We start from the raw sequence: 16,500 nt of genomic DNA, 5'->3' as shown, positions 1-16,500 counted from the left end.
TTATTCTTTTCTTTTTCAAGATGATAACTTTGGTAAATGGTAAATGATAGTTGTACCAAAAACTCACAGCTTAGCAGAAAGCCGTGGTTTTGGGGTGTTTTTTTTTTTTTGTCATCTGCTGAACACCCAGAGATGCTACCGTTTCCGGCATGCGTTCGCCGAATCGTCCGACACCATTTGCACCGTTCTCGCAATCGTTGTCGGCTCCTTCACCCTGCCAGAGTGGATCTTGAGCAGCACGGCCTCGGTACCATCTTCAGCTTCAGATCGGTAATATCGGCATGTCGCCGCCGCGGCCCGCGTGTGTTGCGCGGCTTTCTACTTCACCACCTCACCACCTCACCCCCGCGTCCCAAAGATATGTTGGCCATGAATCGCATCTTGCATATATTTCAGTCTCGATAGGCTTGGGAGTGAACTATTGGATTGGAAATACGAAATCGACAGCCAACTCCGCGGGCTAGCGGAGCTGAATGCATCGACAACTTCAGTGACGTGCGTCAAAAGCCTGGCTTCATGGCCAGCGCCTGAATATTTTCCCGACCCCTTCAGAGGTTTCCCGGGTCCAACACGGCCGAAATGGTGGCGCTTACGCATTGTAAGGTTTCTGTCCCCAAACAGCCATTCTTCAACTGGTCAACACAGCCCGCAAGGTCATCTGCATCTGGAGTCAACTTACATGGTGAGATAGGCGTGGATATTTCTGTCTGCCATATCTCTCCGCACATCCACAAGGAGAAGCTCAGCTTCTTCCCGAGTCCAACCCAACACGTGCGTAAATATCTTCATTGTGATACCCTGGACTCCCTCAAGGTTGTTTGTCATCTGCATCGCACCGAGTATCTTCTGGTTTCGTCCCCTGGCCCAGGGGGTAGAGGGCACCGCGAACTTCTTCTCCTGGACATTCTGAAACCCTGCTTCAGTCATCTGTGTCGCGAAACTGAACGGAGACAAGGCATTGCGCCCCGCCCTCCGGACGCCCTCCAGCAACAGACGATTCCACCGTTGCAAAGCTGTGCCCTCCAACGACCCATCCACACCCTTGAAGTCAATGACTGTTTCTTGGAACTCAATCCATCCACCGGGATTCAAACTGTCATAACTTTGACTGAACAGCTTAGGGAAATCGAAAATGGAAGTGCACATGTATCGCCCGTGAATGTAGTCAAACTTTTGCCCGTACATCCATTCGTCTTCGGCGTCGTCGATCTCAAAATGGCAATTGGAAGGGACATACTCCGGCTGAATGGGGCTGAGGTCGCTCCCAAGCACTTCCGACTCCGGGTTACGCTCGGCGAATTCAATCGCCCAGATTCCTGTCCCCGTGCCGACGTCGAGCACCCGGTGGGGCTTGTCTACCGGGGCTAAGCCGAGGCGCCCATCGAGTATGCGAAGAGCAATTGCGTGCTGTAGGTCTAAGCGGCCTTGTTCTTGCTATTGATGCTATGCGTCAGAGGTTGAACCGCGGTGATAGCACAACTCCAGGTAGGCAAGTCTCATACCTCGTCATTGGGAAGCAGATATTCTACAGATCAGATTAGTCTCTGTTCGAAGCTGTGAGAGAAGATGGCGAGACTCACTCCCTTCCTTGTATTTATGATACGTTCGCCCGAATTCTTCCACAAACTTATAGATGCTTGAGGCCACTGATGCTGATGAAGAGGCGCTGTCTACGTCGAATCCTAGGGCCGAATCGGCGTCGCTGTTATCAGAGTCGACGCTCAGCTCGACGGAAGAGATGCTCGGGACATGTGTGGACTCCAGCTCATCCAACTCGGTAAAATTCAGTCTGCCGTATTGATCGTTGACTGTCGAATGAGAAGTCGTTGTGTGGTCGGTACGCTCCTCTCCATGGGCCGGCTCCGACCGGCGCTCGGCCCCGCCTTGTCCGTTGCGATCCTCCATGATACCGAAATCTTGATGTCACCTGTCTCAAACTCTCCAGATTCAGTGAATGCAGTGGAGAGAGTGACGATGCAGTAAATCGGCTGGGGATCGTATTTTCTGTACCTCGTGCGGCTGAAGAGTGGTCATAACAATAGTTTACCACTCCCCAAAGGAACGGAAGGTTACTTCGCGCAACGCCATAGCGTCAGTTTGTTCTTTGCTCACACAGTCCAATTGCGGCCGGGCTTTTGTCGTGACCAACATTCCACGCTAACACTGGCTCAACACATCGAGACACGGCTTATCTCAGCAGACAAATCAACACCTCTCAATGTATCGGTGGCGCCAAAAGCCAGTGCCGGCGATCCAAGTGGCATACCTTAACCGCTTCTGTCTTTCCCCGCATCTAAGGTTTCTATCTAGGCTATTCAACCAATACCATGCCAACGAGCCACGCTGAGTTGATAGTTGTTGGGAACATGGATTGGACCTCCCAGATCTACTCTGGGGTGGAGGAGGTATGGACAGACTATGCAATACGCAGTGTGGTGCCATTCAAGAAGCTGCTCATAATTCGCAAGAGTTGGTAGATTATTGAAACCAGATATTTAATTGGGGTTCCATTGAGCGCCACCACTGCTAAAGCAGAAACTATCTACGGTTATGCGACACGAATATTTACCTCGACTTCTCGACATGTGACATTTCTCATTCTCCTGTCATGTCACCTCAAAACATTTGGACTTCGGTCCCTAACCGAGTCACATCAATCATCTACTCAATATCCTCGATTTCTAACTGAACAGATTCAGAAGTTCGTCGCGGAAACGTCCACCAGCTCATGTTCGAAGAGATGGCCACTCCATCTGTGAATAGCCTCGCATACCGCGTCTCCATAACCCCAAACTCCATTCGTGTCGTCTTACTCATGTAGAGAGTGTCCAGCATCCGGCAATCTAGTATGAGCTTGTTATCACGGACCTCGAGCTCGAGGCCCATCTCTTCAACCAGGCGTCTTGAAATGACGGGTCGTAGCTTATGAATGTCGGCAACCACGTAGACCGAGTCTAGGGTATCATAAATTGAGGAGATGCTGTTAGGTAGGAACAATTGCATTCTGGTCTTTACCTTCACCAACGAGTCGGCCCATTGTGCGAGGAAGCAGTCGAAGATGTAATACTTGTGCTTCGCAAGGTCCTCGAGATCATGGCCGGCGCTCACGAAGTGCGATGTGATTGTATCCCAACTGTGGAGAGGAAGACGGTTCTTGACGCAAGCCGCAACTTCATCGTTCAGATTCTTTCTATAGTCGAACAAGCGCAGCCCTCCTGGAGGAGGAATATTGGTAACCTCTGAGTTGGCTGGTGTCTTTCCCCAGTACTTGCAGTAACATCTCAGATATTCATCCAGGATCTGGCCTCTATGCTTATCAAGGAAGTCTGGATAGACGAAGTCACCAAGCTGGGGAATAGCACTTGTCCAGTTCCTTGGCATGTCCCGCACCTCTGCTTGAAGAACAGCCTCATTTACGAGTCTTGAAATCCGGGACAAAAGGTAGGCAGTCCTCGGAGAGACATCTTGAAGAGGCCTAGTGCTAGGCATCTCTGAGTTTTACTGAACAAGTTCGAGCAATTATGCAAGGGGAGTCGAGCAAGTGCGTTGGAAATAGTTCTTAAGGCTACTTCTAGCAATGACTTCAATAGGTAGTATACAGATGTGACTTTTTAATAGACAGCAAATTTATGGGAGAAAGATTTCAAACTTGCACCACTGAATTACGTATGAGAATCCTTCACTGCTATTGTTCAAGAGAGGCCCTCAATTCACTACAACGAAAACCCGTACTTGTGAATCTACCGTTAGAAGTGGGCGAAGTCAAATATACGATGGAACAACCTGGGTTTAGTACCATAGGAACCTCACTACATGCTACCACAATTGAATACGCTCGATGAGGTACGTCCACATTATTTGTCTGCGGGCATTTTCCTTCGCAACACAACTTGTACCCTTGCAGCTCTTATGGGACCTTGAATGAACTGAGCATCTGTGAGAGTCATAAATCAAAGCCTCGAAAAGCCAACGTTGCCATGGAAGACTGCGCAGGATTAGAATGCAATTTTACACACAGGAATTCTAGGCCCTACTGAATACCTTAGTAACAACACTTCATTAGCGTCACTACAGCCTATTGTTGAGACATCACTTATCGAATACCTGTATCGTAAGAATAGGCGTGACAGACGCACGAGACTCCTATTTATACCTTCTATGGTGCGCAACCATAGTAAGTAGAAACAAGCCCAGTTAACCTCATGAGATGAGACCCCTGAAGGCCCAGAGTCTCCTGTTCGTAGAATTTTGAAAATAAAAGTACACTAGGAATTACAGAAACCTACATGCAATAATTGTATAAAGTTAATATTAAGCATTGAAATAGAAAGTTATCAGATAGTCAAGGGCCTTTTGCTACACTTTCGTAGGCTGCAAACGCGAAAACTAATCCAGCGAAGAAATCTACTTCGTCGCGCTCTCCTTTTCCTCCCCTTCCTTTCGAGCGGCATCTTTCAACTGATTGTCGTCAGGTCGACTAAGCTCTACTTGAGGCATCATGAAAAATGCTACAACGAAGGCCACAGAGGCCAGCCCTGCCATGATGAGGAAGATGGTGCGAAATGCCTTCCTGTAACCTGGCAAAATCGCTGCTCTTGCAAGTTCCGCCTCCGCTTGAGACATCTCTGACATGACGTGCTGTGGATTGGCAAGCAGTCTTCTAGAATCTTCATCTGATATGTTCAACCCGGCAATGCTGCTTGAAAGAATGTTGTTGCTGTTTACATTAGCCTTACTGTTGCTAACATCACGCGAAATGAAACGCGGCATAGAATGGACCTACATAAGTGTTCCAGAAATTGCAAGTCCGATAGTGCTTCCTAGATTTCGGATAAAGCTAATAGCTGTGAGTTTGAAGTGGTTTCTTGAGCTTGATGTTGTGTACTTACTTCCGAAAGGATGTGACCACTGCCATGTCTCGACGACTCACACCAGCCTGGATTGCTATCAAGGCGCTGTACTATAAGTTAGCAAGTTCAAGACGGCAACGATTGGTAATCGACTCACGGCTGTAAAGTATTGCCCACTCCGGCACCAATTAGTAGAGAGTACCCTACTTGCTTTCCCACACTGGATGTCTCGTCAAGAGTAGACATGAGGCCAACACCAACGGCCCACATCACCCACCCAAGGAGAATGCATTCCCTGTAGCGTCCTACTTTATGCACTACTAGCCCAGACAATGTACTGAACAGAGTTTGCGTGAGGGTGACGGGAAGCAACATAGCGCCTGCCTTTGTGGCGGAGTAGCCGAATGCCAGCTGATAGAAGGCAGGGATATAGTAAACTTGGACAACAAAGTTCCATCCGTTTATAGCCATGGTGATACAGGCGCCGTTTACAATCTTGGACTTGAAGATATGCACTAGAAGACGTCTATCATTAGTCGACAGGACATGGTGAAAGGAACGATAATCACTTACGCGGCACAAGTGGAACCCTCGCGCCTTTCCACTGCCAGGCGACGAAGCCAACAGAAACAAAAAACCCGACAATAATCGTGGCAATGACATGAGCAGAGTTCCATGGGTACTCTCCTCCGCCCCAAGTGAGACCCAGCATCAAGACTGATGTACCAGCCAGAGCCAGGGCGCCCCCTACAAAGTCGACGGCCTTCAGTTTCCTATTGACGCATAACTCATCAGCTTGTCTTTCAGGACCAGGAAGTAGCATTCTTGAAACAGACGTGTGCTTACACTTTCCAGTCCCCTTCCACTTTTCTAAGAGGCATAAAGAAAATGACACAGAGAGTAGTTAGAAGAGTGAGAGGCATGTTGAGACGAAAAATCCACCTCCAGGAGTCGTGTGACTGAGAAGCCAGCGCACCACCAATGACAGGCCCAATGCCGTTAGCGATGGCCACGACAGCCCCCTGATAGATCGTTAGTATTGCTGTCGAATATGATGCTTGTGATTTGGGCTTTGTAAATGGCGAAGAGAAGGCGATACGTACCAATATTCCCTGGTATTTTCCTCTTTCCCTTAGCGGTACCACATCGCTGACAATCATCTGTGCCACAGTCATAAGCCCGCCGCCTCCGATACCGGTCCATGCTCGGAAGACAATGAGTTGTGTGCCTGTTGCAGCTACGGAAGATGCCAGAGATCCGGTGAAGAATATCGCAAGACCGATTAGAAGAATGACTTTTCGCGACCAAATATCAGACAAGCGCCCATACAACAATTGGCCAGTAGTGGATGTTCTGGTTCAATAGATGTTAGTTTGCGGGGCGATAGGTAGGAATTGAGACTCCTACGTTGGGTAAGACATACATGTAATAGCCACTGGCAATCCAGGCGGTCTGGTTACTCGCGTTGAGAGCATTGCCAACAATGTTCAAACTGGCGGCTAGTGTCGTCTGGTCCATAAGGGCCACGAGATCGACGCTGGCACATGCCAAAAAGATCTATTGACCAAAGAGACATTAATCAACGTGTCTTTTGGAAGCATGGAGGCCTCGCTTCGGTGGACTTGCCGTGATGATCGTTCTTGGGCGGACATAGTTCGTCTGCTCATTGAAAGCATGGCTGGCATCCTTTTCTTCGTAGTGATCCAGTGTTTTACTGTCGCTATCTGAGTTAGTATTTCCCACTGGCGGCGTATCTGGCGTTTCCGAGGCGAGAACCCCGCCTGGTTGTTCTACTTTCATGATGAAGAGCGATATTGAAATATACAATAGAGCTAGGCACCGGAAGAGAAATGTGAAAGACGCTTCACTTGCAGCAGTTGATTGCCAGATGAGTAGGGGTGAAGGTGAGAAGCGAAAGCGAAGTAGACACAAATTATCACCATGATCGGCTCGGAATATCGGAGCTGGAAGGGCGGCCATCCAGGTAAGCGGTCAAATACAAATAAACATCACATCATCCATTTATAATGCATTAGTACTATGTAGGGATAAAAGCCCCTAGTTCTATCAAATTTAAACTACCGAATCGTCGTTTACAACGTTGCTAAAGTATCCGATCATCGTCACGGCAGTGGACTTTTACCCCAGTCTTGAGCGTTTGATGAGCTGGGTCCCCAACAAGGATGACCGTGGACGTAAGAACCCTTGCGGGCTACTCCCGTGTAACACGCTTGACCCGGAAAATCGGCAGAAACGAGCTCAAACTACCTCTTGTAAATTATAAAATCGTAGTTGCTGTGAAGATCTCGTCGAATCGTACCGGACTATAAAGCCCTCATCACGGATTCACGGCAACCTCAGTCATTATACAACTGCATCTATCGAATGCGCAAGATTTTCAATGTTGCAACTTGCTCAATCACTGAAACTTTACGATTAACACGCCGCGCGTCACCCCTGCTCAGCGGCGATGTTCTTGTTGTCTGACTGGGACAGAGCCTTGGAAAACCCTGATGACTCTTGCGCCGATCGGTTACATTCGACATGGCACTTCTTTGACAAGGCGACTTGAAGTGAAGCATAAACTCTAAGTCGCACGCTTCACGTACTAGAAATTAGAGCAAGCCCTCAAGTTCCCAAGTAGGAAGGAGCTGCAGGCCCATATATTAGCGCAACATATTTGTTCTTCAGCTTCCCACAACGCATGTCATTGGACGTGATTTGAGACGATGTTGTTAAGATCAGTCGTCCTCATACACGTTAGCTCCATGTTGATGTGAGAACATTGACGGCAAATGTAACCCTCCGACGATGATTTCCCGCTTCACATTCACTGAGGATCCATATGACCCTGTCATTTTTGTCCATGTGCATCACACACTCAATGTGCCCTACTGCCCACGCACTATGATGAATGTGACCGAGAGCTGGACTCGCACGCAACTATAAATCACCTGCCGCCATTGTTCTGTGTTAAGGAATCCTCGAAGTAGACTCAGGCACCTGAGTAGGATCAACAAGCCTTATTACGACTTCAAACTAGTAAGAGAAACGCCTCGAAAATGACTGACGGAAGTCATCTCAACGTTTACACCGGCCCTGATGCCGTCAAGAACTATTTCGACCCTGATATCGGTCCTCCTTTACCTCTGGTTGAGATACCAGACTGTCTCAACCCGTACCGCGACCATGGCGTTCGAATCTACGCCAAAATGATGTCGATGCATCCTGCTAATAACGTCAAGGCTATGCCAGCTCTAAACTTATTACAAAATGGCGTGGTACCGGGAAAGACCAAGATAGTTGTCGAATACAGCTCGGGGTCCACTGTCATTTCGATGTCTTTGATATCAAGAGTGTTTTATGGTAACTCAGATGTCCGCGCCTTCCTTAGCAACAAAACCAGCCAAGCAAAGTTGAGGTTGATGCAGTTCTTTGGACTTGACATGTAAGTCATAACGTCGATGAATCATTAGGCCCCTCTTTGAAATAGCATGTGGCTGATGGAACGGGTTAGCACGCTTTTTGGCGGACCATCGCAGCCTGAGCCAGCTGATGAGAGAGGCGGTATTCGTGCCGCGAAAGATATGGGAGACAAGTCTGAGACTGCCATCAACCCAAATCAATATGAAAACGATGATGTAATAACTATATATCCTGTTCGACATGGTTAAGACATAATACTGACATGACACTTGCAGAACTGGAAGTCGCACGTTCGTTGGACAGGGCCCCAAATCCTCAAGCAGCTGCCAGACATCACGCTCATTTGCGCTGGAATGGGCACTTCCGGTGAGTAAAACCACTTTTGTTGAGGTGAAGACCCCTCGATTAACACATACACGCAGGAACGATGACTGGTCTTGGAACCTACTTCAAGGACAAAAAGCCTTCTGTCTACAGACTCGGAGTCTGCACAGCGTCTGGCGATCGGGTACCCGGCCCACGTTCATTCGCCCTTCTCCAGCCAGTAGAGTTCCCTTGGAGATCTGCTGTCGATCACATCGAACACGTGGGCTCCCACGACTCTTATGCCCTGTCCCTCGATCTTTGCAGAGAGGGTATAGTCTGTGGTCCATCATCTGGATTCAACCTAAAGGGTCTCTTTCAATTTTTGGATAAGCGAATGGCTGCCGGAACACTAAATGAGCTATCTGCTGAGAACGGAGAGATTCACTGTGTCTTCGTATGCTGCGATCTGCCATACCAGTACATCGACGAATACTTCTCCAAATTGGGACCGGAATATTTCCCTGTGATTCACAACGAGGTAACAATCAAGATAGCACACGTACGAGTTTCATAGAGGGACATCACTGACACATTTACAGAGCCTTCAAAAGGTAGACCTTCACCGATACGATGAGGCCTGGGAGAAGGATCCCACCGATGCTTTCGTGCACATTCCACAAACTGATATCGTCCCAACCGATGTGGACGCGAAGCTGCCTAGCACCCCGCGATATGTGGATACGAGTAGCGCCTCCCTTATTCCTCGGCTTCCGAATACCGTTGTTATCGACCTGCGTCGCCAAGAGGACTATGAGACACTGCACATTCCCGAGTCACAAAATATTCCCCTCGTAGAGTCGAAAGATTGGGAACCTTTCTCGGACCCGAAGGTTCTCGAGACATTATGGCTGAAATTGGAGGCAACTTTCGAGAAGACAAGTGAGATGGGGAAGAAAGTTGAGCAGTATCGCGAAAAGCCGGTGTTGCTTCTCTGTTATAATGGAAACAACGCACGGGTAGCAGCCAGTGTTTTACGGGCCAAAGGATTCGAAGCTGACTGCGTGCGAGGAGGATATCTCGCATTAGAGAGGCTGCAGAAGGCTCACTCAACGAAACCTATGTCTCTGCGGAAAGAGTCAAGTAGTATGGTCCACGTTAAAGAGTTGTTGGTTGATGAGACGCCGCGCTTGAGGTTGGCATGACGAACGTTCGCGAGGTTTAGAAAACACATGGACACAGTTTTTTTTGGACCTTTCTACTGAATTGTCTTCCTTGTCAGCGTTCGTGGACTCGTGGTCATGAATGGTATGCCAAGTAGTCATCCTTAGACAAGCATGGTGACATGATTGGAGCTGTGAAGTCGTGGACCCCTGAGGTCCTTGTGTCTAAGGGCACAGTTTTAGCTCATGAACCACCAAAGTGTGGGTTATCGTACGAAGCCAAGTCCAATCTAAGTCAATCCTCAGAGGGAAGGGCCGGTAGGTGCTGCCAAAGACATTGACGGATAGTTCCGCCATTCCGGATGGAATGGTTGCTCTGACAGATCTGCAGGGGCTTGGGGCTGAATTTCAGGGGACGCGGCAGGGCATTTGAGAATGTAAGCTGACTTATAGAAGAGTAAGGTATGTGGGTCTTGGTGCACCGATCGATGTATTAATAGGGCTACCAAGGGAGGGATCTTGGAATCGTTGATTCAGACATCTCCAACTTTGGCATTCTATCTAAGCTATTCACTCGATTGAGGATTTGAATGGATATATAGACAGAGTGTTTTTGTAAATATTTCATGAGGCACAGACGTTATGCGTTATTGTTCAGTGAATCCCTGGTCATCACTTAAACGTGGTTGCTGGATACACATCGTAGGTTTTGAATCTTCATTCGATTGACTTGTCCAAGAACGGCTTAACTCGCGATTCCCTAGCTCCCGTGCGGACCTAGCCGAGTTGCGATTCAAGCCAGGCAGACTGCAGAGGAATGTGTTTTCAAACTGAGACAAGGGAACATATCACGTTATGGTCCGACCTTGTGCCACACCGTTGCTAACCAACCGTCCAACCATACCGATCTTGTCTAGGACCCGCATGCCTTTTCTCGGTCAATGCGAATATATCCTTGGTCCTGCACATGCCCCTCGTAGGACTACACGTGGTGATGGTCATCAAGGAATCGACTGACCAACCGGTGCTGAAGGCTGAAAGGGGACACAAGTTAGCTTCCCTGAACACTGGGATGAGCCTCGCTGATCAACCCAGCGTCATAAAAGAATAAACGAACTGGTGAGTAATGGAATTACTCGAGGTAGTTTGAGGTTTCCTCACATGTATCATCTTTACAAATTTCAAGAAACCAAACATCATGGCTTCAAGGGCAACTCTGTCAGCATTCACGAGCTGTTTCATCATAGCAGTTTGGAATGCTGCAGTCTCAAAGAGGGGCAGCTGTCTAAATTGGTCATGATTGAGGGAGAATCTCACCTGTGAGTTTAATAAGTCTTTTTTACGTCGATTGTTAGCCGAACATCTATATAAACACCGGTTTCTGACCTCTAATATCACCTGGATCCGTATCAACACGACAAACTCAGTTACTACTACCTACTCCAGTCACATAAACACAACTATCGCGCGCCATCTTATCGCAATGAATATTAACAGCTATCTTGTCGCTTTTGTGGCAGCATTTAGCCTTGTCGACGCCCAGTGCCACGCAGTACGTTCAAACTCAGCCTGTATTCATCTAAAACTTGGGTGTTAATCTGTTCACAGAACAACTGTGCTCGAGCTGTTACCGGCACTCGTCTAGGACCCGCTACCGTGGCCTCACGTCGAGAGGACTGTTCATCCTATTTGAGGACTACCATTACAAATGCGGCTTCAACTGAATATATCACTGTTACCTCTCAAGGGTCGGCCATCACACGTACCTACGCAGCGTCTACCGTCACAGTCACGACCACAGTAACACCGTTTTCTATTCCTCCTCCTTCACTCACATTAGATACGGAGGTACCCATTGTCACGCCTTTCTCCGAGCCCGAACGCCGTGACATCGAAGGCCGTCAAGTCCTTCTTCCCATCCCCGTGTATGCTTCTGCCTGTGATGGCTCAAGTGCATACCGCAGCGCCTGTTCATGCTGGGGTGTGTCTTCAACTTTTATCGTAGTCAGCACCGATACAACCAGCACCGTTACCATTACTTCCATCGAGCGAGATACCATTAGCGTCGTTGACAGCACTGGAATCACCACTACCACAGCATTTGTCACATCTACACCGGATGTCAACGTCCCAACCGATGGCCCTTCTACGATCCCGAGCGTCTCTGAGTTACCTAGCGAAACTTCCTCGGACGAACCTTCTGTCTCTACCGATCCTCCAACGACTCTTGTCACCAGTGTGGTCTCATTGACATCTGAAGATCCCTCTTCTACGGTAAGCGATAGTTCAAGCGGGGTCTCGACAATGACTCTAGTTCCCTCACCCAAGCTGACCGACTGATAGGCAACTGGAGTGACTCCTACTTCCTCTCCCGCCCCTGGAACTTGCAACGACTATACTTCCAGTTTCCCCGTCACGCCTACTGGGGTTGGCGTCTTCTGCAGGTGTACATACGAAGACCCAGTTTGCGCGCAGGGATTCGGTCCCAACTCGAATTCATGGCCCCTCGTCTTGACCATCGAAATCTGCGCCACGATATGCGATGCCGACGCCAACTGCCGCGCTTTCTCGTTCAGCCCGTCGAGATTGCAATGCGTCACGTTGGATGGAGGCCCACTTCTTGGAAGTTATCCCAACCGTGAGGACTGGACGTTTGCTGTGCGCCGGCCCGGATCTTGCATAAGTGAGCAATGTAACGATAATGTCTCCTCTTCGTCAGCGGGTGCCATTGCAACCGCAACCAACACCTGAGAACTGAGTTGGACACGCATTCTCTTTTCCAGGTTCCTAAATAGCTCTAGCATAAGACTGAATGATTTGGGGTCTCAGAAACACATGTCACTGTTCACTTACTGGCCACTTTTTGAAACCGTGTCACTTTGAAGGCTTGGATGCGTTTTGCTTGCTTCGCTATCTGCCCATTGTAACATGATGGATGAGATTTCTGTTTAGGAATTCTACGGTGCCATGTCCATCCAGACTTAAAGAGGTTCCCCAAAAGCTTTTCAATATCTATGTTGATAATGATGAAAGTCGTGATGGCTTAACTAGGTTCCATTACAACTGAATGCTCCGTTCTGACCTACAGATCTTTGAGTGCGCCATAAGCCTGGAAACCGCTCTTTTCACTTAGCTACAAACCCAGTCCGGCAAATTCTATAGTTGAACCGCACTTTAACCAGTGTCTGTTACTTGTGTTGAAAGAAAATACATTGACAACAGATAACGACCTTTATATCTGTGACATTGTAATTAGGTAGTAGTTTACCATAATTAGAGACGATCCAAGTTTCACAAGTTATTCTAAGATAAGTGAATATGACACAGAGCTTAACGACACTATTATAGAAATTAAAATTAAAACTCTGAATGAAACTATTATACACGCTTTTATGCTGTTGGGTATTGGTTATGCAGCAGGCCGTTTACTCATAATTTGAAAATCTGAAAGCTCAGTGAAAACTGTTGTGCAAAACAGAATGGCCTACGAACTGATAGGTTGTTGAATTGCGCAGTGTGCTAGGCATGTGATTGGCTCTGCACATCACTCAAACCATTTGGTCAGGAGCTCTGGATCCAGAACCGACAGGCTTGCGAGCACCGACCATACCCCCATCATAGCCATTCGCGCCGTTCATACCGGTAGCAGCACCGTGGTGGTGGTGTCCGTTCTTCTCACGGTGGAGGAAACCACCGCCTCCACGAGCACCCCAACCGGCCTTGCGAGTAAAGACGGCGTCGTACAGCTCAGCATCAGGGCCGTAGGAGAAAGCCTGGCCACGGTTCAGGGGGATATGGTTGTAGCGGAAGTCCCAGACGGAGGCGTAGGTCATGCGGTAAGACGAGAAAGCAAAGACAATGCCAATGGCAGCGCCAGCGAAAATGTCGTACCAGTTGTGGAACTCGTCGATAGTGAGTGCACCGCCAATAAGAACCGCGCCAAGAATAGGGATGTAGATGATAATGAGCTTCCACATAGCGGGGTGGTAGTCGGAGAACACCTTAAACTTGGCGTTCAGGTAGAGGTACAAGTATCCCAAGCCTGCAAATGCTGCCGTGGTGTGGCCGCTGGGGAAACTCTCAAGGGAGTCGTTGATCTCCTTCATGTCGCCTGTGCAAACCTCCTTGGTCACGTACAAGGCCTGGAAGCCGGCAGCGCTGTAGCCAGAGCGGGCGATGCCACCTTGGCTGGCGGTGACCCGAGAAAGATCGGGCTGGCAGGCCTCGAGGAAATGGGGGCGAAGACCTCCGATAAGGAACTTGATGAAAACTTGGAAGACGGCGGCGCAGATGAGGGAGTATAGGAGACCAATAACGGCGTTGTTCACATCCCAGAAAGAGCGGATGCGGATCTGCATGAGGAGGATAATGAAGATGGGAACAACGGAGGCGAGGAAAGCAGCGAGCCAGATTGGGATGATTTCGTTGCGGAGAGGGTAGGCGAATTGAGGATAGACAACCTCGCCGTCAGCGAAGGTTACGGCGAAAGAACGGTTCGGAGCAGGAGGTGCCATGTAGATCTACACTTAGTTAGTAACGGCATCGTGGGAAAGAATTTTAGTAAGGACTTACTCCAAGGCCTAGAGCACCCATGCAAATCATGGTGATGATGTCGATGAGGGTTCCCTTGAGCCATTGTCCGAAGCTGGGGCGGCGAGACATGGTGTAGGGCTCCGCTTTGCTGTGATGGCCGTTCATGGCGCCGTTGTGGCCATTGGCATGACCGTTGACGTGGCCGTTTGAGTGACCAGCATCACGAGGGCGCTTGCTGAAGAAGCCCATTGTGGTAGTTTGTGGTTGTTGTCTGAGGGTGTTGATGTTGAACTAGAGTAAGACTGACAAGAAATGCCAAGACGGGATGGCTGTGCTGGTACCTCGCAGAGAGCCGCCAGAGTCCTTGGCGAGCTTGGGATGGATGGGTGGCTTGACCTCTGAAGAAAAACTCGAGGTGAGAGGGAGGGAAGTGATCAATTTTAAGCTTAAGGAATAAAGTAGTGGTGCTCGGCGTGTTTGGCAAACAGAAGCTTGCGCAAGGGAAGCATTTGGCTTGACGTCATTTTGTCTAAACCGCAGAAAGGGAACATCGTCGATGCGAGACGAGGGAATGCCTCTCGTTGGAGGGATCGAGAGTTGGAGCAACACGGGAAGCAACGCACACGCAAGCAGGCCACAAGGGGGCGTTCCTATGTGGCCCTAGTAAGTTTTCTTTATTATGTCATGTCCACAGCTCTCATCTCAAGTGCCTGGACTGTCTGGACAGGGAAGCAAGACCTGGTTCATAACTCTTTTTCTGGCTCTTTTAGGATTCTGTTACGCACTAAACCCCAGATTGTGGCTAGTGGATTGACGCCTTTTGGTGAACTGTGGCAGCCAGTGCTGTCATGGTGGTGTGCTGGTGTGGTGGTGCGCAACGAGAGCCACATTACAATCCCTGTTACAGCGTCGAGCAAAACCGCTAAACGACGTCATCCCGCCCAAGACGCGTGGGCGTCCTTGGCAAATCTGGGCCCGTTCCCGTTGTCGGCACCCTTGTCACGGCACTCTAGATCCGACTTCACCAATCAAAGTCTCGGCTGGCTATGCAAATCGAGAAAGCCTGGACTCTGATGATGCACAAGGGCAAGCCATGGCATACGAGACCGTGAGACCATCGAATATTGACCAACTTAGCACCCAAAGTCAAACACATTTGTCGCTGTACGCACAGGCCAGCGGGCGATTTGCTCCGATTTGTCCTTCAGCTGCGCCGATCACAACTATAAGTTTCTTCCAGTGACATTTACGCTACTACGGTAGTTGTGTGATGTTTTTGTTTTCCCTAGTGGATCCATTTGATCCACTGTGATGTCGATATTGATGTTAGTACCTAATTCCAAAGGTGTTGGCGACCAACCGAGAGTCAACGCATGCATGCTGAGAGCGTCTATTCAATGATTGGTTGTCTTACCCAACGTGGACCGCTAAGTGATTTAGGATAAACTTTGATGTTATCTATCACAGCGATCTGGACATTCAATCCCGTAGTGGACGACAAATATTGTTTCTTCTTACATAAAAACAAGCGCCCCTGACTTTTGTTCAGACTCGCACATCAGGACAATGGGAAAGATGGCGTAATCAGTCCACATGTTGCTGCTTCTCTCGTACATCAATTCTTAAATTTAAGATCACAGATCTACAGCGCCAGCGTACGGGGAGGCAAGTTCGCGCCATCAAGTAAATCACAGGTGTTGCCGCACTGCCGTCGAACCTCTTGGCCCTTGTATTTTCATGCTTTACTCTTTGATTGAAGATTATCCATTCCAGATGTGGCTATTGATGACGGATTAAACTCAAATAGCTTCGACGGGATCAGAAAAAGCTTGCCCAGTGGTTCAACCAGTTTGCTTTCTCACCGCTTTTGGGAGACTTTTCAGGTACACATAGGCTGTACCTACTATGTAGCATTATTCCAGGCCCTGGGAAGCTTGCTAAAAATGTATTTTTCCACTGCTTGATTGGTTACAGATGATGATTAACCGCGAAACTTCGAGCTTTTGCAGCTGTTGATATCTTTCTGGCTGTCATATTCAAGGATTCCTTGTCGGCGACCCGACGTCATCCACCCATTTCGCCGTGCCGAATACCGAACGACTAAACCGGCCCTGGATCCGTATCAGGGTACGTACACCCACTCTCGATTAATACTACAGTCAAAATCATTTGCTGTCTCAAATAAGGCTGAGCTGGCACTGCTGGACACCTTTGGGCATTGTGGC

General features: G+C 48.8%; 6 protein-coding genes across 6 annotated transcripts; 2 read left to right on the top strand and 4 right to left on the bottom strand.

Moving 5' to 3' along the window:
* Positions 1–589: 589 nt before the first annotated feature.
* Positions 590–1,905, bottom strand: CTRU02_201179 (methyltransferase domain-containing protein; the record flags this gene model as incomplete). The annotated part of the gene is made up of 4 exons (XM_036726206.1): positions 590–626; positions 680–1,434; positions 1,503–1,525; positions 1,581–1,905. 4 exons carry the CDS (start codon positions 1,903–1,905, stop codon positions 590–592), a joined length of 1,140 nt encoding a protein of 379 aa, XP_036581888.1.
* A 756-nt stretch (positions 1,906–2,661) lies between these two features.
* Positions 2,662–3,381, bottom strand: CTRU02_201178 (xylosidase; the record flags this gene model as incomplete). Its single annotated transcript, XM_036726205.1, has 1 exon — positions 2,662–3,381. One exon carries the CDS (start codon positions 3,379–3,381, stop codon positions 2,662–2,664), a length of 720 nt encoding a protein of 239 aa, XP_036581887.1.
* A 1,023-nt stretch (positions 3,382–4,404) lies between these two features.
* CTRU02_201177 (MFS drug transporter) lies at positions 4,405–6,650 on the bottom strand (the record flags this gene model as incomplete). The annotated part of the gene is made up of 9 exons (XM_036726204.1): positions 4,405–4,717; positions 4,784–4,837; positions 4,890–4,955; positions 5,008–5,365; positions 5,424–5,623; positions 5,697–5,872; positions 5,954–6,203; positions 6,274–6,407; positions 6,477–6,650. 9 exons carry the CDS (start codon positions 6,648–6,650, stop codon positions 4,405–4,407), a joined length of 1,725 nt encoding a protein of 574 aa, XP_036581886.1.
* Positions 6,651–7,912: 1,262 nt separating this feature from the next.
* On the top strand, positions 7,913–9,784 carry CTRU02_201176 (cysteine synthase; the record flags this gene model as incomplete). The annotated part of the gene is made up of 5 exons (XM_070203809.1): positions 7,913–8,298; positions 8,368–8,491; positions 8,552–8,642; positions 8,690–9,120; positions 9,182–9,784. The coding sequence occupies 5 exons, from the start codon at positions 7,913–7,915 to the stop codon at positions 9,782–9,784; spliced, it is 1,635 nt and encodes a 544-aa protein (XP_070062391.1).
* A 1,441-nt stretch (positions 9,785–11,225) lies between these two features.
* CTRU02_201175 (uncharacterized protein) lies at positions 11,226–12,493 on the top strand (the record flags this gene model as incomplete). Its single annotated transcript, XM_036726202.1, has 3 exons — positions 11,226–11,294; positions 11,351–12,016; positions 12,086–12,493. The coding sequence occupies 3 exons, from the start codon at positions 11,226–11,228 to the stop codon at positions 12,491–12,493; spliced, it is 1,143 nt and encodes a 380-aa protein (XP_036581884.1).
* Positions 12,494–13,290: 797 nt separating this feature from the next.
* On the bottom strand, positions 13,291–14,524 carry CTRU02_201174 (PAP2 superfamily protein; the record flags this gene model as incomplete). The annotated part of the gene is made up of 2 exons (XM_036726201.1): positions 13,291–14,262; positions 14,315–14,524. The coding sequence occupies 2 exons, from the start codon at positions 14,522–14,524 to the stop codon at positions 13,291–13,293; spliced, it is 1,182 nt and encodes a 393-aa protein (XP_036581883.1).
* Between the last annotated feature and the right edge of the window lie 1,976 nt (positions 14,525–16,500).

The sequence above is a fragment of the Colletotrichum truncatum genome, assembly GCF_014235925.2.
Source record: "Colletotrichum truncatum strain CMES1059 chromosome Unknown Contig_0001, whole genome shotgun sequence".
NCBI classification, from domain to species: domain Eukaryota; kingdom Fungi; phylum Ascomycota; class Sordariomycetes; order Glomerellales; family Glomerellaceae; genus Colletotrichum; species Colletotrichum truncatum.
The sequence above is the reverse complement of the archived record's forward strand: the minus strand, read 5'-3'. Positions and strand labels throughout refer to the sequence as shown.